The sequence below is a fragment of the Ostrinia nubilalis genome, chromosome 28, assembly GCF_963855985.1.
Source record: "Ostrinia nubilalis chromosome 28, ilOstNubi1.1, whole genome shotgun sequence".
NCBI classification, from domain to species: domain Eukaryota; kingdom Metazoa; phylum Arthropoda; class Insecta; order Lepidoptera; family Crambidae; genus Ostrinia; species Ostrinia nubilalis.
The window spans coordinates 869,329-890,472 of record NC_087115.1 but is presented as its reverse complement, the minus strand read 5'-3'; the positions used below and the strand labels follow the sequence as shown (position 1 = coordinate 890,472).

The 21,144-nt window shown below is 41.2% G+C and overlaps 2 protein-coding genes across 3 annotated transcripts; one reads left to right on the top strand and one right to left on the bottom strand.

The window, feature by feature from the left end:
* Positions 1–6,061: 6,061 nt before the first annotated feature.
* Positions 6,062–13,486, bottom strand: LOC135085484 (uncharacterized). 2 transcript variants are annotated; one of them, XM_063980274.1, is made up of 5 exons: positions 13,338–13,486; positions 12,407–12,545; positions 11,000–11,502; positions 10,195–10,395; positions 6,062–8,780 (listed from the first exon to the last, which is right to left on the bottom strand). In XM_063980274.1, the coding sequence occupies exons 3-5, from the start codon at positions 11,493–11,495 to the stop codon at positions 7,075–7,077; spliced, it is 2,403 nt and encodes an 800-aa protein (XP_063836344.1). In that variant the 5' UTR covers positions 11,496–11,502; positions 12,407–12,545; positions 13,338–13,486; the 3' UTR covers positions 6,062–7,074. The 2 variants fall into 2 exon arrangements, with proteins under 2 accessions (XP_063836344.1, XP_063836343.1); XM_063980273.1 differs by lacking the exon at positions 12,407–12,545.
* An 878-nt stretch (positions 13,487–14,364) lies between these two features.
* LOC135085552 (protein suppressor of hairy wing-like) lies at positions 14,365–17,924 on the top strand. Its single transcript, XM_063980330.1, has 3 exons — positions 14,365–14,650; positions 15,737–16,487; positions 17,371–17,924. The coding sequence occupies exons 1-3, from the start codon at positions 14,459–14,461 to the stop codon at positions 17,436–17,438; spliced, it is 1,011 nt and encodes a 336-aa protein (XP_063836400.1). The 5' UTR covers positions 14,365–14,458; the 3' UTR covers positions 17,439–17,924.
* The last annotated feature ends 3,220 nt before the right edge of the window (positions 17,925–21,144 follow it).

Sequence of the window (21,144 nt, the reverse complement as noted above, 5' to 3'; positions counted from 1 at the left end):
AAGCTGGCCAAATTGTTGTCCCTCCTCCACTGTTTTCATGTAACTGTACTACCGCGATGCAGGATTGTAGGCGGGAATACGTGTGCCGTAGCAAGTTTGTATCAGCGCCATCTGTTGAGTGATGCCTGCTCAGTCACAAAGTCAAAGACAAAATTTCTTTATTTGTTTTACTAATAAATAGTACTTACAAATCGTCAAATATTTTGCTCTTAAGGAGCCTCTACATGTCTCATAATCTTTTTACCCTACCAGCGCTTCGAGACCAATAGTCGTCGATAAATGTCGCTACGCATAACATATTTCCATCCTTCCAGGCAAAGAGCACTACTTAGAGAAGAGTCCAGACGAGGCGTGGCTCCAGCAAATCCCCTACGACTTCGGGAGCGCGACGCACGCGCCTGCGAATTACATGTGCCGGGACTGCGATGATCCACTCGCCTCCAGGACCGTTATACCTTTACAGGTGAGATAGGGGATCGGGGATCATGGATCAACCTCGGCTACTGGAGGATCGGGGGTAATTAGCACTAAGCGATCGGGGATCAGTCACTAGGGAATCGGGGATCAGTCACTAGGGGATCGGGGATCAGTCACTAGGGGATCGGCGATCGAAGACACTAGGGGATTGTGGACAATAGTCGCTAGGGGATCGGGATCAGTCACTAGGAGATCGTGGACAATAGTCGCTAGGGAATCGGGGACAATAGTCACTAGGAGATCGGGGATCCTAGACACTAAGGGATCGGGGATCCAGGACATTTGGGGATCGGGGACAATAGTCACTAGGGGATCGGGGATCAAGAACACCAAGGGATCGGGGACCAAGGACACTAGGGGATCGGGGATATAAAACACTAGGAGATCGGGGATCAAGGACACTAAAGGATCGGGGACCAAGGACACTAGGGTTCGGGGATATAAAACACTAGGAGATCGGGGACAATAGTCACTAGGATATCGGGGATCCAGGGCACTAGGGGATCGGGGATCCAAGACACTAGGGGATCGGATATCCAGGACACTAGGGTACAGGGATCAAAGACATTACGGGATCGGGGATCCAGAACACTAGGGGATCGGGGACAACAGTCACTAGGGGACCGTGATTCATTAGTCACTAAGGGATCGGGGATCACTAGACAATAGGGGATCGCTTGCAAACACTCGATAAGGGTTCAGACACCAGTCACAAGGGATCGAGAGTCCAGACGAAGCGTGGCTCCAGCAGATCCCCTATGACTTCGGGAGCGCGACGCACGCGCCTGCGAATTACATGTGCCGGGACTGCGATGACCCGCTCGCTTCTAGGACTGTTATACCATTACAGGTATGTGATAGGAAGGAACTACCAGGGGATCGGGGATCATTCAAAAGAATATCGTCGCTAGGGGATCGGTTATAACTAGTCTCTATTGGGTCAGGTTACAAAAATAGGGGATCTGGGATCAGGCACTATATAGGGGATCAGGGATCAACCTCAGTCACTGGGGGATAGGGGATCAGTCACTAGGGGATCGGGGATCAGTCGCTAGGGGATCGGGGATCAGTCACTAGAGGATCGGGGATCCAGGACTCTAGATAGTCGGGAATACAGGGGATCGGGGATCAGGGATGAACCTCGGCTACTGGAGGATCGGGGGTAATTAGCACTAAGCGATCGGGGATCAGTCACTAGGGAATCGGTGATCAGTCGCTAGGGGATCGGGGATCATCACTAGGGGATCAGGGTTCAACCTCAGTCACTGGGGGATCGGGGTCATTAGTCACTAAGGGATCGGGGATCACGGATCGAGGACACTTGGGGATCGGGGATCAAGAATACTAGGGGATCGGGGACAATAGTCACTAGGATATCGGGGATCAGTCACTAGGGGATCGAGGACAATAGTCACTAGGGCATCGTAAGTCATTAGTCACTAGGGGTCGGCGACAATAGTCAATAGGGGACCGTGAGTCATTAGTCACTCACTAGGGGATCGTTGTTCAATCAGTAGGGAGTCGGGATCAATCAGCAGGGGATCAGAATTCTAGCAGTCACTAAGGGATCACTAGTTACTAGGGATCAGAGCCCAGACGAAGCGTGGCTCCAGCAGATCCCCTACGACTTCGGGAGCGCGACGCACGCGCCTGCTAATTACATGTGCCGGGACTGCGATGACCCGCTCGCTTCTAGGACCGTTATACCTTTACAGGTATGTGATAGGAAGGAACTACCAGGGGATCGGGGATCATTCCTAGCTAGGGGATCGGGGATCACTTAAAAGGATATTGTCGCTAGGGGATCGGGTATCATGAGTCACTAAGGGATCGGTTATAACTAGTCTCTCGGGGATCAAGAATACTAGGGGATCGGGGACAATAGTCACTAGGATATCGGGGATCCAGGGCACTAGGGGATCGAGTATCCAAGACACTAGGGGGTCGGGGATCAAGGGGATAGGGGATCCAGGACGCTTGGGGATCAAGGATACTTGGGTATCGGGGACAATAGTCACTAGGATATCGGGGATCTAGGGCACTAGGGGATCGGGAATCCAGGATACTAGGGGGTCGGGGATCAAGGGGATAGGGGATCCAGGACGCTTGGGGATCAAGGATACTTGGGTATCGGGGACAATAGTTACTATGATATCGGGGATCCAGGGCACTAGGGATCGGGGATCAAAGACACTAGGGGATCGGGGATCAAGGACACTAGGGGATCGGCGACAATAGTCAATAGGGGACCGTGAGTCATTACTCACTAGGGGATCGTTGTTCAATCAGTAGGGAGGCGGGATCAATCAGCAGGGGATCAGAATTCTAGCAGTCACTAAGGGATCACTAGTCACAAGGGATCAGAGCCCAGACGAGGCGTGGCGCAGCTGATCCCCTACGACTTCGGGAGCTTACATGTGCCGGGACTGCGACGATCCACTCGCCTCCAGGACCGTTATACCTTTACAGGTATGTGATAGGAAGGAACTACCAGGGGATCGGGGATCATTCCTAGCTAGGGGATCGGGTATCATGAGTCACTAGGGGATCGGTTATAACTAGTCTCTAGGGGATCAGGGTACAAAAATAGGGGATCTGGGATTAGTCACTAGGGGATCAGGGATCAACCTCATTCACTTGGGGATCGGAGATCAAGGATACTTGGAGATTGGGGATAAAGGATACTTGGGGATCGGGGTTCCAGGACACTAGGGATCGGGGATCGAGGACACTTGGGGATCGGGGATCCAGAACACTAGGGATCGGGGATCAAGAATACTAGGGGATCGGGGACAAGATCGGGGTTCAAGAATACTAGGGGATCGGGGATCAGTCGCTAGGGGATCGGAGATCGGTCACTAGGGGATCGGGGATCAAGAACACTAGGAGATCGGGGACAATAGTCACTAGGATATCGGGGATCCAGGGCACTAGGGGATCGGGGATCAAGGACACTAGGGGATTGGAGTTCATTAGTCACTAAGGGAGGTGGACAATAGTCGCTAGGGGATCGGGGACAATAGTCATAAGGTAATCGTGAATTTTTGGGGTTCACGGGTTAGTCATTAGTCACTAGGGGATGGGGGATCGCTAGCTAGCAGTCACTAGGGATCAGAGCCCAGACGAGGCGTGGCTCCAGCAGATTCCCTACGACTTCGGAGCGCGACTCACGCGCCCGCGAATTACATGTGCCGGGACTGCGATGACCCGCTGGCTTCTAGAACCGTTATACCCCTACAGATGATTATTTTTTCTATAGTTTCTTATATGATCCTTCGAGCCGGATAAAAGTCGAAATTTTAGTTCATAGTTCTGCAGTTGTACCTATACAGGGTGTTAGGTAAATGGGTATATGCGGCTCATATCATGATTTGATTTGATAATGATATCATCATTTTATTTTTTTAAATTTTCACACAAAATAAATTTTATAAAATCCGATTTGTATGAAACTTAAAATAATTAAAATGAAGATATCAATTTTCTGACTTCACCATACCATTTATATGACCATGTTAACATGGGCTAGTGTCGGCTCATATACCCATTTACCTAACACCCTGTATATGTACCCGTACTTGTAAATAGAGTTACTAAAATAGTGTTTTATTATGGATGGCTCAACAAAAATATTTTGATTTTTTATATGGTCCTTCGAGCCGGATAAAGTTGTTATTTTGTCCCCTTTCTTCTATTTAATATAACAAGCCAGCTAATAATAGTTCTATAGTTGTACCCTTATGGTCCTTCGAGCCGGATACATTTCTTCTTCTGTCCACAGGACCACCTATGGCAGCGCACTCTGTCCATGGGCCGTCGCTTCGCTCTCAGCGACTCGGATATCCAGCTGCTGGGAATATTGTACGCACAGCAGTGCAGGGAACGGTTCATGCAAGGCAGCAAATAAAGGATTTAGAGAAAAAATGGTCTTTTATTACTTATAGACTTTTTTTAAGACAACCGCCTGGCCTAAAGATGGCGATCGACCAGCAGATCAAGCGCCGCAAGTGGAACTGGATCGGCCACACTCTCCGAAGGGACCCCGATCACATCCCTAAGCAGGCTCTGGATTGGAATCCCCAAGGAAAACGCAAACGTGGTCGACCCAGGCAAACTTGGAGGCGCACTGTAGCGGACGAGGCGAAGAAGATCGGCAAGACCTGGAGCGAGATCAAACGAGAAGCTCAAGACCGAACGAGATGAAGGACTGTTGTGGACGCCCTCTGCCCCATCTAGGGGACATAGGACCATAAGTCAAGCCTGGCCTAAAGGCGAGTATACACTTAGAGCAGGGGTCTCCAAACAGAAGCCATAATATTTTTTTCGGTAATTTGCAAGGGCCATAACATTTTAAATTTTTCTGCCAACAAACATTTTTAATAAGCTCCAATGAGGGTTTTTGCGTATGAAAAATCCACCAGATGGCAATACGTAGACGCGAGGTCCAAATGCTGCATGATTGGTTATTTTTGACATGATATTGACAGATATGTCAAAATCCACCAATCACGCAGCAGTCAGACCCCACATCCACGTCCCGCCATCTAGCGGATCTTTCATACGCGAAAACCCTCATTGGCGTTAACGGGGAATAGTGAACAAAAAGTTCACTAATCCCCGTTGACGGGGATTGTCAATGGGGAATAGTGGAATAAGTCAGTTTGTAGACCCCTGGACTAGAGCATTTCTATGTAATCTAACGTTCTTACGAATGGTACAGGCAGCGTCAAATACACTCAATATCAAATAAACCGCACCTTCCGCGACGCGAACTTCAAAGATTTTCTTCTGACACAATTATGGTACCCCAACAATATTGGTGTTATTTGAAAGCCCAATAAATATCCTTTAAAGAAACACACATTTAATTTCTAAATAAATGATTAACATATACAATAAATGTTACTTGAAAAAACACCTCACTTTGGGGTCACCTCTGGGATCAATTAGACCTATTTTTATGGTTATAAAACCAAATAATGATCTCACGTGTCCTGTTTAACAGATGGATAGCGATTAATCCCAACTTAACAGTTTTATAGCCATAAAAGTTGGCTCAAGCGTAACTTACCTATTTTTTTAAGAAGTGACTCTGGATCCTTCTAAAGACACATTTTTGGGGTAAAAACCTTTCCTTTAATGAAATAAAGTTTAGAACTAGGCTTTTAAATGGTGCCAATATTGGAGGGAAGTGGGGATGCATACGTTTGAAAGTGCTTGTAGCGGGAGGTGCGATTTATTTGATGTCGAGTGTAGTTTGTGACACCCAAAGTAGCCAATAAGTTCGCAATACGTTTTTGTTACTTAGAATAAGGTTATCAAACTTTGGCCATTTTGGGTAGGTACCAGATGTACTGTACACAATCTGAGGGCTTATTGTGAGTCATCAAACATCGTCAATATCGAGCGCTTCAAAAAAATCTATGAAGATTTCAGTTCTTGAAAATTTCCGCTAGGGGCGCTGTACAATCCGTCATACATTTAATTTTAATGTCACATTTTTAAGCAGTCGACATCGATTATGCGTCGTCAAGGGCAATTAAAGTAATAAAAAAACAAATGAAGATATTATATTTGTATTTAATACTTCATGATAGTCAACGATTAACATACACTACATACTACACTAACCTATTTACATTTTTGTACACTTACAAATATCCAGTAAACAATACATTCAACAAAATGTAAGAAAAAACATCAGTCAGTACATTGAGATCTATTTACAATCAGATAAACATAACATAACTAAGTAAAAGTCAAACGACTTGGCGCGAGGATACAACTTGATGGGTGACCGAACCGTCAACTTTTTCATATTAATAGAAATAATGAACGAAAACCGACAAAATGTTGGCACTAACGAACATCGATTTTAGCTATATTAACAATTTCACTTATACAATCTCCAATCGAGTTTACGACACACGTGGCGGCCGTGACGTCACATAGCCATTCGAACGAGGTACGCAGTTAGCTCGACCAGGTTGTATGTACAAATTGTCTCACGCCCGTATTCACAAACAATACTATGAGGTCTCACAGTGCGCGTGGACGCACAGGGTGACACACGAACCAATCAGAGCTCTATTCAACGCTCTGCGTTCGATTTGCTGCTTCACTTAAGCAAGCATCGTTTGTGAATACGGGCGTCATACAAATACGATCCTCGACGAGCATGTGAGTATAGTATGAAACCAAGAAAAAAGATTTCTTGTTTTCACAAAATCAAAAATACACACTTGCATTTTGTGTTGTGTTCTGTGAACCCGGTCTACAGGATTTCGTACAATATCTTGGGGCAAGACCGTTCAGATTTCGAGTGACGAAGTAACTTATAAGTAACCGTACTAAATAAAATACACAACTATAGTCTGGTATGCGAGCACGTAGAATTTCGTCCAATGACCCCAAGCTACCCATCCTTATCGCTCGCGCGTAATTATGTTGCTGTCGCGCTCGCACACTCACTGCGGGCGCCCGTCGCACAGTCGCGACAGCAATGTAATTACGCGCGAGCGATAAGGATGGGTAGCTTGGGGTCATTGGACAAAATTCTACGTGCTCGGCGACCGGACTTTACACGTTCCTACATAACTACGTTTTGCCCTCATCTGCAGAGCGCATATGCTCTTCCAAATGCACAATCACATTACTCGTACTTTCCCCTACATAGTCACACTTATCACACATATAACTTTTGTCCACATCCTTACTTTCCTTCTGCGATTTGAGGCAGAAGTTGCATTCTTCTGTGTCAAATATGGCAGAACATTTCAAGCATAATTTTACGTTGTCTTCTTGAACAACTGTGATAGATTTCTTCGGCGATTTGCATTCGGTATCATCGACAATTTTGTCTTTAGGATCCACCCTTTTGCGTTTTCGATTCGCATATTTGCATTTTTTGAAAAAGGAGTTCAATTGCCCTTTCGCATCCACAGGTAATTCCTGTATTTCGTTTTCTAAACTTTCATCAATAAATTCTTGCTTGGTCTCAACCTGTATCAAGTTTTCAACATAGCTAGAATATTCTGGTATATCTTTAAATTTGTTCGTCGGTTTAATCACTGATTCTTCGTTGGACATGATTTTGTATACAGTAATATACGCGTCTTTAGATTTTGGATCGTTTGTGTCTGATAGAATTGTGAGCTCATTCAATTCGAATTTTTCATCTTTAACATTGATTTTCGGATCATTTGTTCCTTGATTGCTATCTTTGATGTTATCAATTTTGTTGTTATCCATAACTTCATCTAAATCATCATCCATGATGTATTTTATGTTCGTATCAGATATGGTATCCATTCCATCAGTATTTGAAACGCTAGAACTTTCAGTGACATCATCGGAAATGCTTTTATATGAATTGGGGGACGCGAACGCTGTGTTGTTGATTTTAGGACGTTTTGTGAGTGGCGGCATGTTTTTTGGCACCAGAGATTCTGCGTCGATTTCTCTGGCTGTTTCGGAATGTAATTTTGTTTGATTATCAATATTTGTTGATGGATTTTCATCAGCTTTAATATCATTGTTAGCATCACTTTCATTTCCAACTCCAGTGGCTTTCTTATCAGTATTTTTATCATCTTGATGTTCTTTGTCATCGTCATCCAAATCGATGACTTTGCTCGTATTGTCATCAATAATAATCATACAATCTGGTGACGCTGCGCTCTCTTGAACAGGAATGTCCATGTTTTCTAAATCTAGCAGCATCTCTTGGTTTCTACAATTCAGATCTCCGAACGAATCTTCTGTACTTTCTGACAGTTTCTTCTTCTTTGCACGTTCTACTTCTTTCTTGACATTGATCACTGGTTCGGTAGTTTTATTGACATTTTCAACTGTTTTAGGAACGTCTTTCTTAGTTTCAACCAAACTAGGCACGTCATTTGATTTCACAGCTTCAGCTAATACAGCTTCGTTCTCACTAGTTTCGACTTGTGATTTCTCTTCATTAGTTATCAATTCTTGTTTAATACTCTTGGATATGACATCAGTATCTTTACTCGCTTTATTCTTGATATTCCCAAGAACATTTTCAAGCTTTTTGCTTTTCTTGATGAATTTTTCGTCTTTTTTCACTTCGACTGGTTTTTCTGTAGCTATTTTAGCAGACTTATCAGGTATGTTGGACTCTGGGGCAGTAGCAGGTTTGGCAGGTATATCAGACACTTGGGTTTTGATTTTCTTACCCAATTTTGAGGAGTTTCGTAGAGTATTCAGACACCTTTCCCTGATCGGACTCTTCTTTTTTCCGGTGGCGTTTTCTTCTGGTTTTCTTGAGCAAATCGCTTCTGAAAATTGAATTAGAAATATAAATGAATGATTATGTATGAAAAAATATGAATTATCAGGTTATCAGTAGCACCTATAAGGTTATTTTAGTCTCCATTGCAGGAGCAGGACTTTCTCTAATGTACCAGAGGCAAATAGAGTATTTCCTACACTCCCCACGCTAGCCAAACGGTTTAGGGAGGCCTAATTCAACCACAGGCTAAAACGGAACAATAAAGTCTTCGAGTGGTGACCAAGAGCCGGTAGACGTAGTGTAGGCAGGCCTCCCACTAGGTAGACCGACGATCTAGTGAAGATCGCAGGAAGTACCTGGATGCGGGCAGGGTAGTACCAGTCGTTGTGGAAATCCTTGAGGGAGAGAGCTCCTTCATTGTGGATAAGTAAAAACACCTTATGGGTGGAGGTCCCACGCTGTGTTTTCCGGTATGCGGCCTCCACTCCAGAACCTTGCTGCCCCATCGGCCGTCAGTTCTGCGTACTATGTGCCCTGCCCATTGCCACTTCAGCTTGCTAATCCGTCGGGCCATGTTAGAGACTTTAGTTCGTTTACGGATCTCCTCATTTCAAGAAACACCGAGCATAGCCCTCTCTAAACTCGACTCTCAACTTCGAGCTTCTTTATGTGGCCTATAGTGAAATGCCACGTTTTTGAGCCATATGCCGATGGGGTAGCAAGGTTCTGGAGTGGAGACCACGTACCGTAAAACGTAGCGTGGGACGTGACCGACAAGGTGGACCGACGACATCATAAAGGTGCATGAGGTCACCATGAAGGCGCTGGATGCAGGCCGCTACCAACCGGGCAACATGGAAAGCATTGGGGGAGGCCTATGTTCAGCAGTGGACGTCGTATGGCTGAGATGATGACGATGACGGTTCACCTTATTAATCACGAAATCTCAGAAACTACAAGTGCTAGAAGTCTCAAATTTTGCATGGAGGTTCCTTTTAGAACGTAGGTGCTCACTAAGACGGGATTTCACAAAATTCAACCCCTAAGGGGGTAAAACGGGGGTTGGAAGTTTGTATGAAAGTCTTAGGCTTGTTTTAGTGTCACGCGGACCGTACAGTGCGGACCCGCTCCGCACGGCTAATCTGTATGAACTTCTAGGGAGCGTTTTAGAGTAATGCGGTCCAGAGGAACCGCTCGCTCCCTAGCAGTTCATAGAAATCGGCTGTGCGGAGCGATCCGCACTGACAGTCCGCGTGACACTAAAACCTTGTTACCTACATAATACCTTGTTATCGACATAAGCTTCGTTTTGTCCATGTTCATTCGAAGGCCTACCTGTTGGGAAACTCGATTAAGGTCTTCGAGCATGGTGCCGAGGTCCTCCAGCGATTCTGCCATGACCACGATATTGTCGGCAAACCGAAGGTGAGAAAAGACGCTATTTAAAAAATAATACCTACCTTCAATATACATCTCATCAGGCGGCTCCTCCCACCACACCGGGCTGGGACAAGTCAGTATCTCCATCAGATCATCATCATCAAGGCTGTCATTTTCTTCCACTATCCGAATGACTTCTTCCATGCTCAACTCAGAGTAGACTGGACATTCCTCTTGGGAGAATGTGTGCTTCGGTGAACGGGGGAGCGGGGATTTTACACCTGTAATATTTTATTTGTTTGTATAGAAAGATTATAAAAAAATGAAACTTGCAAATCGTCAAATGTTTAAAGTAAAATTAAAAATAAGAGACTGATAAATAAAAATAACGCCTGTATATGTCAGTATTCAGGGATCTATCCCTTGGCCTTGGTCATATTTTGCTGGTCTAGAGACAAAACGGACTATGTAACAAATTTTCAAGATTTTAAAATAACGTGGGCGATCAACTATAATTTTTTTTCCAACAATATCACCAATACAGGCATGACTGACCCCAGCGGGAATCGAACCCGCAACTGTATTTCGGAAATACGCAAACCACCACGCCATGCTGTAAATGTGATATCCTACTAATATTATAAATGCGAAAGTTTGTGTGGATGTTTGTTACTCTTTCACGCAAAAACTACTGAACGGATTTTGATGAAACTTTACAGTATTATTGTTTATAACCCAGATTAACATATAGGCTATAATTTATGACGATCTGTGAAGCCGCGGGCAAAAGCTAGTGCACAATAAAACTAAGACAGTTATAGCCTTCGCTTCGTCACAAAATACTATGTTTATGAAAATTGTTAAAAAGAAATAATTAAAACATACCTCGTTTAGGCGTATTAAACTTCCTCTTATTAGTTCTAGCAACCATCGTTGACTTCTGCTTCGGTTTCATAAAAACTTTCCTCGACCCCGGAGCCCGTTTCAATTTCTCCGGATAATACTCCGGGCTGTCATCCTCAATCAGTATCGGACTGCTCGGCTTGCTAACACTGCTCTCACCCTTGGCTTTTTTCGACTTTGATTTCTGCACCGTGTCAGGTGTTTTGACCGATTGCACTTTTGAGATGTTCTGCGTCACTTTTGTCACAGTCTGGGGCAATTTTGTGGCAGTTTGTGTTACTTTGGGGACATTTTGCGTTACTTTTGTGATCGTTTGTGGTAATTTAAGATTTTGGGGAGGTTGAGGCGGTTTTTTGGCAGGCTGTATCGACAAGCCGAACTGTTCTTGCTGTTTCTTCTTCTGTTGGGCTGACTTGAAACGGGTGATGATCATTTCTTTGGGTGCTATTCTAGGGTCTCTTGGCTCTGACCTGGACATCCTGAAACTGATGATTTAGCTTTTAGTATTAAGTTTTTGTATAAAGGGTGTCCCTGTAAGTAGTATTGATCAAACAAAAAAATTTAATCTACTATGCAAAGCCTAAGTCAAAAATTCTTTATTTGTATGGACTATTTAATTTAATAAGTCATAGTCAAAAATTTCATTCAGTACTTAGGCCTTTTTAGGGCACTTGTATACGTCCCAAATATAGCTTGCCCTACCACCACTTCGGGACAACATATTATGGGCTGAGAAGTGGAGGAAGAAACTCAAGACTAGGTGTCTTGTTGATTTTAGCATTAAGTTCTTTTGTATACAGGATGCCCAGTAAGTTTGGATGAAACAAAAAGGATTCTACTATGCAAAAGCAACAATTTTCCTACAGGAACAAAATTAAAATTCTCGAAAATAAAAATTCATATCCCCATCCCATAATAACTGATTAATGAAGAGAATTTGTATGAAAAGGGAATTTTATTTGGAAAATCGAAACTTCCTTTTATTAGGTCAAATTGTGGCTTTTGAACTGTAGAATCAATTCTTTTATTTGATCCATGCAAGGGACACCCTGTATAAATAAATAAATATTCTTAGACATGCTACACTGACCTATAATAAAATGTTATGTATCAGCTAAGTCTACTACTTTATACAGTAAAATTAAGCAAAAATATCTGAAAATAATTTGAAGAGGCCTATGTTCAGCAGTGGATGTCCTATTCCTAAGTCTAATTCCTAAGAAGGAATATTCATTCCATTTAGTGTGTAAATTATATGCATTAATCTTCTGAATAAATAAAACTTAATTTATCAATTAAACATCATAAAGGATTATTGATATTAAAGCCTAATATACAGTTTCAATATTGAATAGATCTTTCAATTTAAAAGAAATTAATTATACTTACAAATCTTGCAGAAATTAGGGTGTTTAGAAAATCAATAACTCAAAATCACTTCAAGATCTTTCTATGAATGTAGTGTGAACTTCACAAGTTGAGAACTACCAGTGAACTGACTAGCAAGCTTTAAGCTCTTTGTAGCAAGCTGTAAAATACCACAGATATGTGAAAATACCATTCATGCAGCCATCTTGTAATTTATGAGAGAAGAGTCAATTAGCAAAGATGTGGAATAACCTATCTGAACTTAGGTAATTTAAATGTCTTTCTTTAAAAAAAATTTTAAATTGATGCCTACTTGTGCCTACTATAATAATTTTATAAACATTTTGTAGTAGGTATTTTACATTTTCAGATAAAAAGCTAAAGAAGTTTTGCTTGTGCTAACCCAAAAATATCATAAAATGTTATTAATTATTGAACTTACTTTACTTTTTACTTTCATTGAACATTAGTCATTTCTTCAAACTTCAAACTTAGTCAATAAATATCAAACAAATACCTACCTACTTAGTCACAGTGCGGTATGGTAGGTAGGTGTGTAAAAATATTTACGAAAAATGCAAATTTAAATAATAAAAACAGGGCAGTATTTATTTAAGTAGCATATTTAGTTAATAGTTAACGAAATATTAATAGGCGACGTTAGTAACCTTTGATACCAACATGATCGTAATTTACAATAAATGTGCGTAACGTAGGTACAGGTACGTGCTGAAACTGTTTTCGCAAGGCAATTATTGATTATCTTAGATTAATAAAGCTTGATTATCAATACAACTATTACTGGTATTATAGGTTTCTATACCATGTCAGTAAAGAAAGTGCAACTCAGCTCTTTTACTAACGATATAAAGTCAAGAAGTAAAGGAGACAAGGCCAAGAAATGGTACAAAATCGGTGTTGAAGCGTATGTGGGACTCCAATGATAACTTACCCGTTCCGGATCCGCCCACGATCAAATACTATTAAAGACGAATAAATTGGCTTAATTAACTGATAAAGAGCGCCAGTTTAAACGATTTCAATTACTTTTAATACGAAAAATAGAATGGTTGTTTCTCCGAAGATAGATGCAACCAATGTAAAGCTTCCATTGTCTTCTTACATGAGATAAATAATCATCACGTTTGTAGGTGAGTTAGAACTTTGTCACTTTAGCGTTTTTCTCAGTTAATGCAAGTTATTAAATAAGAAAATGAGAGTAATTAAAGAAGTTAATTGATTATTTTACTAATTAACTACAATTATACTAATAAGCATTCATTTAGAAGACGAAATAAGGATAAATTTATTTCAATTACATGTCTCTGCACTTTACTTAACAAAATTAGAGGGTGGCATTCTCGGTCACCAATAACGCCATAACGTTATCTAATAACTGAAAGCGAAACTCGTCGACCTTGAGGAGGCACGCAATGTGCTGTCTGTTGAGTAAATATTGCAATAGTAAAATACTGGTATCCATCACTTTTGATCTATTCTTATGCATATTTGGTGGCCATGAGCCCATGACCTTTTAGCGACTTTATAGACCTTAGAAAGGCTATGCATCAAGATAAACCGATAACAGTTGTGATACCTAGTTTCTTCTTCCTATGCCCTTATTTGTTTAGCGTGGCCGTGATAAAACAACATCATAGCTGTGCCAAACAGCTTTACCAGCCTGTCAGATACATAATAAAGATGGGCATCGCCCCTCTAAGATGCCCTTGATCTTTCCTACTCATATAAGTTAATTAAGCTGCTTTCATTACAAAGTTGCTAGTAGCCCTCCTCTAGAATTATTGTTCTGCTGCCTTCAGCCTGCTGTGGTCCACAGCCTGTGGAATGCTGTCTACACTCTACTAAAGCGGGATAACGATAATAAATTGTACATTCACTGTTATCAGTTAATAAAATAACGGCCTAGATTGCCCGTTATTTAAAAAAAAAACTGTCATACTTACGATTTTTCTGTTTGTTTTCTTCATTTTGTATGTAAAAATTAAAATAAATTCTAACATTAAAATATCATTTAATTCATTGCATTGTAAATTGTAATTTAATAATTTTAAAATGTTTAACGCGGAAGTAACGCGGGAACCCGTCTCACGGGACGGTGGTGGAGCTGAAAAACCGCCAACGTACGATTGTGATTTATGCGACTCTGGGGACTGGTTGAGCGAAACCGAAGTAGAAGTACACAAGAAGACCATGCATTTAGCAGATCTACACCAAATTGTGGCAAAACAGTCCAACGTGTGCTTGGTGAGTTAAGTTTTTGTGATATAACCTCTAAATTTTGTTGATAAACAAAGTTTTGATTTATCAAACCTTTATTTACCGAGTTTAAAACTTCAGAGTATGGAAAGAAGTTGATCCTTGGCTTCGATCCATATTTTGATCCCTATATTTGATTACAAATTACTTAAAAATCGAATTGCCAAGTGGAATCTCTTTGCCTGTATGTATACAGGGTGGAAACGATAAGTGATCTCACTCGATTATTTCTAAACTATACAAGATATCGAAAAACTGATTACTGCTTCTGAAAGCGCTTCACAGCTCTTTCAAACGGTACCAATAATAGGTTACAGAATAAACTGGATCTATCCGAAAATTCAATGTTTCCAGCTTCCATACATTTAGTAAAACCACATAATTTTAAAAACTATACACGATATTCAAAAACGGCTGAAAACATTAAGATTTCGGATAGATCCAGTTAATTCTGTAACCTAATATTGGTACCGTTAGATAGAGCTCGTGAAGCACTTTCAGGATCAGTAATCAGTTTTTCGATGTCTTGTATAGTTTAGAAACAATCGAATAAGATTACATATTGTTCGGTTCGTATCAAGAATTGTATGTGTATGTATATATTATATGTTATATGTAGCTATATGTATGTATATATTAATATATTTTATGTTATATTTTGTATGTATTATTTTGGGTTAAATTTTACACTTTTGTTTATTATTATTTATTTCATTAGTGTCGACACCGCCTTCCCCTTCATCTGTTTTAAGTAACTGTCCTCTCTATAGGTTGTCTGGAAGAGATCGCTTCATAGCGATAAGACCGCCTAATTGTACCTTATGTGTTCCTTTTCTTTCTGTTTCTTTTTACAATGTGGTGTGCAATAAAGAGTATTTATTATTATTATTATTATGTTTGTACGCTTTGAAGCTCACGGGTCAAAAGTGGCCCGGTCCTTTATAAGGCTTATTATTATTATTATTGTTTCCACCCTGTATATCTTATTTTACTTTTTTTTCCTCCTTCTTATTTTGTTTATAACCAGGTTTGGAACATTACGGCTGTACTTTACTTTATTGTTGTTTTTTTCAGACCTGTGTAAAATGTTTTCCGGACGATACTACCCTTGTTGAACACATCAAAACAATTCACTTACTAAGCTCAAAAACTGCCCGACGAGTCGAGAGAGAAATCTTCGTCTGCGATCACTGCGACGAGTTATTCTTCAACAAAAGACTCTTAGCGTTCCATATACACTACCGTCACATCAAGAAACCGACTGGATTCCTCCTAAATTGCCCGTTATGTCATAAAAAGAAAAGTTGCAGAAAATTCATGAGCCATCTCATACAACATGAGGCGCAAGGCATATCGGTGTGTCCGATATGTGTCCGTAAACAACAGAACACTAAAGCGCTTGCACTGCACACGGAGACACATCAGAAGCACTACCATTGCAACGTTTGCGGTTACATATCCATAAAAGAAAAAGACTTTAATCTACATTTAGATAGGTACCAGCGAAGGAAAGCAATCAAAACTCCAAACGTGAGAAATTACAGAGATTATTTCTTGTTGCCGCGTTTTAGGCAATCGTGGTTTTACAGGAATTTCAGAATTGGCGTGCAAGGCTTAATATTTTGGAATAAAATCTATATTTGCGTTCTGTGTCGAGAGATTTGTACGAGCCTTAAGGGAATGGCAGATCATGTGGCTCAGATTCACTTGTACGACACCAGTGAAACGGTGATAAAAAAAGTATGCACGTGCGGAGAATCGTTTACGAACAAAGTCTTGCTCAAACACCACATCTTGAAAATGAAGGGAGACCATAAATTGCAATGTAAGTATGTACCTATTTAAATAAATCCATTAGATTTTTTTATGATACCAAAAATTATGGCAATGAAAAGCACTGAAAACCAGCGTCGTAGCCTTCCCCACCGTGGGCCACGGCTAAGTGGAGTCCCATTGCGATGAGCATCGCTGTTGCGACATATAGGTAGCACTACTCAGTTCACTTTTTATTTCCTTGTAATATTTATGTGCTATTTCTGTCTTTTTTAGTGATGTGATGTTCATCGTAATAAATGTTTCTTTCTTTCTTTCAATTTTTACATAGTTCTGCCTAACCTAACACCCTATATATTACTTAATACCTCTGTACATCACCCAAACAGAATACCATCATAGGGGGAGGCAAATTGATTTCCACAATGGCCGGTTGGTGGCGGCCTGCATCCAGCGCCTTCCTGCCACCTTTATGAGGTCGTCGGTCCACCTTGTAGGTGGACGTCCTACGCTGCGCTTTCTGGTATGTGGTCTCCATTCCAGACAATTGCTGCCCCAGCTGCATTTCAAATAGTAAGACACGGGTCTTAACGCGACGTTTATTAATGAGTTACATTATGTACTCACGGCTTGACGTTTCAGCTGCGATGCTGCAGCCGTGGTCACAAGCAGACTGTCTGTGTCTTACTATTTCAGTTGAAATGGAGCGCGAATGTTTAAAATCTTATACATCATCATCATCATCATAATTTCAGCCATAGGACGTCCACTGCTGAACATAGGCCTCCCCCAATGCTTTCCACGTTGATCGATTGGTAGCGGCCTGCGTCCAGCGCTTCCCTGCTACCTTTACGATGTCGTCATAAAATCTTATACATGGCTCCTTAATTTTCCACAAGTCTCTTTCTTTCTGACATATTAAAATGTTTTTGCAGATATGGAATTTGCTGATAGAGAACAAAACGCACTGGAATGTGAACTTCAGGAAGATGTAATGGAGTAAGACAATACACATAATTATTATTATGAAACTAGCTTTTGCCCGCGGCTTTACCCGCGTGAAATTTAGTGTCACAGGTCGGCATAAATTATAGCCTATATGTTAATCTGGGTTACAAACAATAATACGGTAAAGTTTCAACAAAATCCGTTCAGTAGTTTTTGCGTGAAAGAGTAACAAACATCCAGACATTCAAACTTTTATTTATAATATTAGTAGGATAAGTATAGTTGGTTTCGATGACAGACTGGCCGAATCGAGGTCGAAGGAACGCGGGTTCGAACTCCGCCGGTGGACTATTGGGGTGAACCCACTCGTGACAAGCATATTTAGCTTACCACGAGGGGTTAACGGGACTGTTAGTTAAAAATAATATTAGTATGTAATTTAAAAAATACTATAGTAAATTAATGTGATAAAATTGGGTAAAGTCCGGTCGCTGAGCACGTAGAATTTCGTGCAATGACCCCAAGCTACCCATCCTTATCGCTCGCGCGTAATTATATTGCTGTCGCGACTGCGACGGACAGACAGAAATATAATTACGCGCGGGCGATAAGGATGGGTAGCTTGGGGTCATTGAACGAAATTCTATCTGCTCGGCGACCGGACTTTACACTTATTATAATATTCTCTTTTATGTAACTAGTTTTTGTAATATGGTGCTGGAACTGGGCCTCTCTATGCATGAGCAATATGTGTTCGTAAGATATTGTCTGGAATGCGCAGTAGGCGGAGAATAACCTACCTATAATAATAATAATAGGTTTAATACCCGTTTTAACCATCAATCCCTAATTTTTAAGTGACCCCTTAGAAAACAAAATTCCTGTTATGTGTTACGGTAACACATAACGGATATCCATATGGATATCCGTAACCATAACCGAAACTTTCGGATATCCGAAATAAAAAAATATCCGAGACCGTAACCGTAACCGATTAAAAAGTTTCGGATAGTTTCGGATGTAGGCAGATTAAATTGTTTTTTTTTATTTACCTTTATTGTGGGGTACGCCCCACGGCTTACTGGAGTTGCGCCTGGGAGTTGTTGAAGGCTCGAAGAAGAAGCGCCCGATGCAGAGATATCGCTGTCTCTCTCTCGCCGGTGTTCACGTAGCGGGGTAGCGGGGAGGGGGTGTATGGAAATAACAACCCCTTATTTCTTGAGTGGGCTTGTACTGGCTGCTGTTGGCTTCTAGGGACTTCTTGTTTCTTAGTTGTTACTTCGTAGCTATCTTCAAGTGGACTGTGCTTTTGGCTCGGACCACCGCTATATTTGGGCCCACCATGCCACTCTCCACTAGTGACGTCTACGCCTCAATCTAACGCCGTACCGCGCGCCTCCGTGCGACAAGGACGGAGCGAGTGCGAGCGAGACGCAGTACGGTGTGAGCGAGAGCCGCTAGTGGGAGCGAGACAACAATATGCTTGCTTTTTCTTTCGAAAAGGCAATACCGTAAAGCGATTACGGCTCTATTTCCGATATGTCTGTCTCTGTCCTCCGTCGGAGGGTGAGTACCTATTGCCTATCTATTCTAACTCCCTATTTTCCTACCTATTTGTCCCTTTCTAAATGAATTTATTTTATTTGCATACCAAATACAATACAATTTACAAAGTTCAAAGCAAACAAATAACGATCAACTATACAAAAATAACAAATACAAAAGACACAAACAATAAAGACACGAAATAAAGACACAATAGAGTACAATACAAACAAAATGACTTAACACAATCTTACATGAATGTGAAGCTCAAGAAATTGATAGCGACATACAACAAAACACTATACAATTCAAAATGACAGATAAAGATAACTATTTACACAACAATTGCCTACTTTTCTGGCCTAGTTTATCTTTATTGCACAAACAACATACATCTCTGTGTCTATTTCTAACGCTATTTCTTTATACATTGCAGGGTCTATTACAATCTACGAAACGAATACAAAACAAACTATTTACGATCTATTACAAACGTTCTGTACATTTATAATCCCATTTAGTATCAATTTTTATTTTTTTATTACTTTTTATTCGATGTAAAGTGTGCGGCCATGAATGAACCGTGTTGGACAACTATTGCAAATTGCATTCTAAAGCATAGATATCCGTAACCGTAACCGAAACTTTCGGATATCCGAAATAAAAAAATATCCGTAACCGTAACCGAAACCGGTATAATATTATTCCTATATTCGTAACCGAAACAACATATCCATAACATCCCTACCATAGAGGTCACTTAAAAATTAGGGATAGACGGTGAAAACTGGCATTAGTCTCTTTTGAATGACGAGTTAAGATTTAAAGTTGATCAAAGATATTAATAATAAGGCTTAAGATCATAGCACACTTATCAACCCGGAAAGGGATCAACACCGTATCGCCAGAGTAAATACAAATGAGTAGGTCATCTTCATAGAAACGCACCGAGCGCGGTTTGTATGTGAGCGCGCCAACACGTATGCGGCGCGCACGCACACACTGACAAAATTCAGCACACCTCACTCAAAATCCCCGCTAAATTTTGTCAGTGGGTGCGTGCGCGCCGCATACGTATTGGCGCGCTCACATACAAACCGCGCTCGGGCGCTAGAAGATGACCTACTCATTTGTATTTACTCTGGTATCGCCTTTCGCTGCGAGGCGTTTACGTTACGGTGCTAACGTCCATTCACAAACGATGCTTGCTTAAGTAAAGCAGCAAATCGAACGCACAGCGTTGAATAGAGCTCTGTGATTGGTTCGTGTGTCACCCGTGCACGCGCACTGTGAGACCTCATAGTAATGTTTGTGAATACGGGCGTAAGTGTGCTTTGGCAGTACGGAGTGTCATACAAATAATACTGACCGCCACGAGTTGATACGGTTACGATCCGTTTCCGGGTTGATAAGTGTGCTTCGTCCTATATTATGGTAGGTAGGTAGTTATAAGTATAACTGTTTAGATTAATAAAGCAACATAATTAGATTTACTAAATGAAATCGTAGTTTTTTTATTCAAATATTGTTGTGTTTATTGTTTTTCTTAATTTTATGGCAATGAACTGATGGTCATCATAGATAAGTTCAACCCGATCGTACCAGAGCGGCGATGTGACGTCACGGCTGCCCGGTGCGCAGTTAACTCGACCGGGTTTTATGTATAATACAAAATTGTATACCTAATATCAGGAGAGTTGGTGTAGTTGACAAATAAAAATGGATTTTAGATGAAGTTTTTATTATTGTATAGTTGATTTTTACTGATTTATTTTTTTGTATTATGTAAATAAATTATCTAAATGTTCTACTACCTACATGTCGTTTTTATTAATTTCTTAAGTATCTCTGTACGGATTTTTTTAAACATCAGGAAAAGCTTTGCGCATACTAAAGCCCGGTCTGTGAGCACGTAGAATTTTGTCCAATGACCCCAAGCTACCCATCCTTATCGCTCGCGCGTAATTATATCGCAGTGAGTGTGCGAGCGCGACAGCAATATAATTACGCGCGAGCGATAAGGCTGGGTAGCTTGGGGTCATTGGACAAATTCTATGTGCTCGCAGACCAGACCATAGTCGATGGGGACGACCCACTGTGTCGTCTACCCATTAAAGCCCAATGGTGTCCATCCGCAGCTTCGCGCAATGAAACGGAGCCGCGAGTTATTATCCTAACTCTGACATTCGTCCACAGAGGGCCTAGTGTGAGTTTAC

What these genes read in the sequence shown, in the direction of transcription:
- LOC135085484 (XM_063980274.1), bottom strand. Translation starts at nt 11,495, where the DNA reads ATGTCCAGGTCAGAGCCAAGAGACCCTAGAATAGCACCCAAAGAAATG. An exon ending in GTTTAATACGCCTAAACGAG is followed by an intron (nt 10,396 to 10,999) that starts GTATGTTTTAAT and finishes AAAATATTACAG; the next exon opens with GTGTAAAATCCCCGCTCCCC. An exon ending in TGATGAGATGTATATTGAAG is followed by an intron (nt 8,781 to 10,194) that starts GTAGGTATTATT and finishes TTCAATTTTCAG; the next exon opens with AAGCGATTTGCTCAAGAAAA.
- LOC135085552 (XM_063980330.1), top strand. Translation starts at nt 14,459, where the DNA reads ATGTTTAACGCGGAAGTAACGCGGGAACCCGTCTCACGGGACGGTGGT. An exon ending in AACAGTCCAACGTGTGCTTG is followed by an intron (nt 14,651 to 15,736) that starts GTGAGTTAAGTT and finishes TGTTTTTTTCAG; the next exon opens with ACCTGTGTAAAATGTTTTCC. An exon ending in GGGAGACCATAAATTGCAAT is followed by an intron (nt 16,488 to 17,370) that starts GTAAGTATGTAC and finishes ATGTTTTTGCAG; the next exon opens with ATATGGAATTTGCTGATAGA.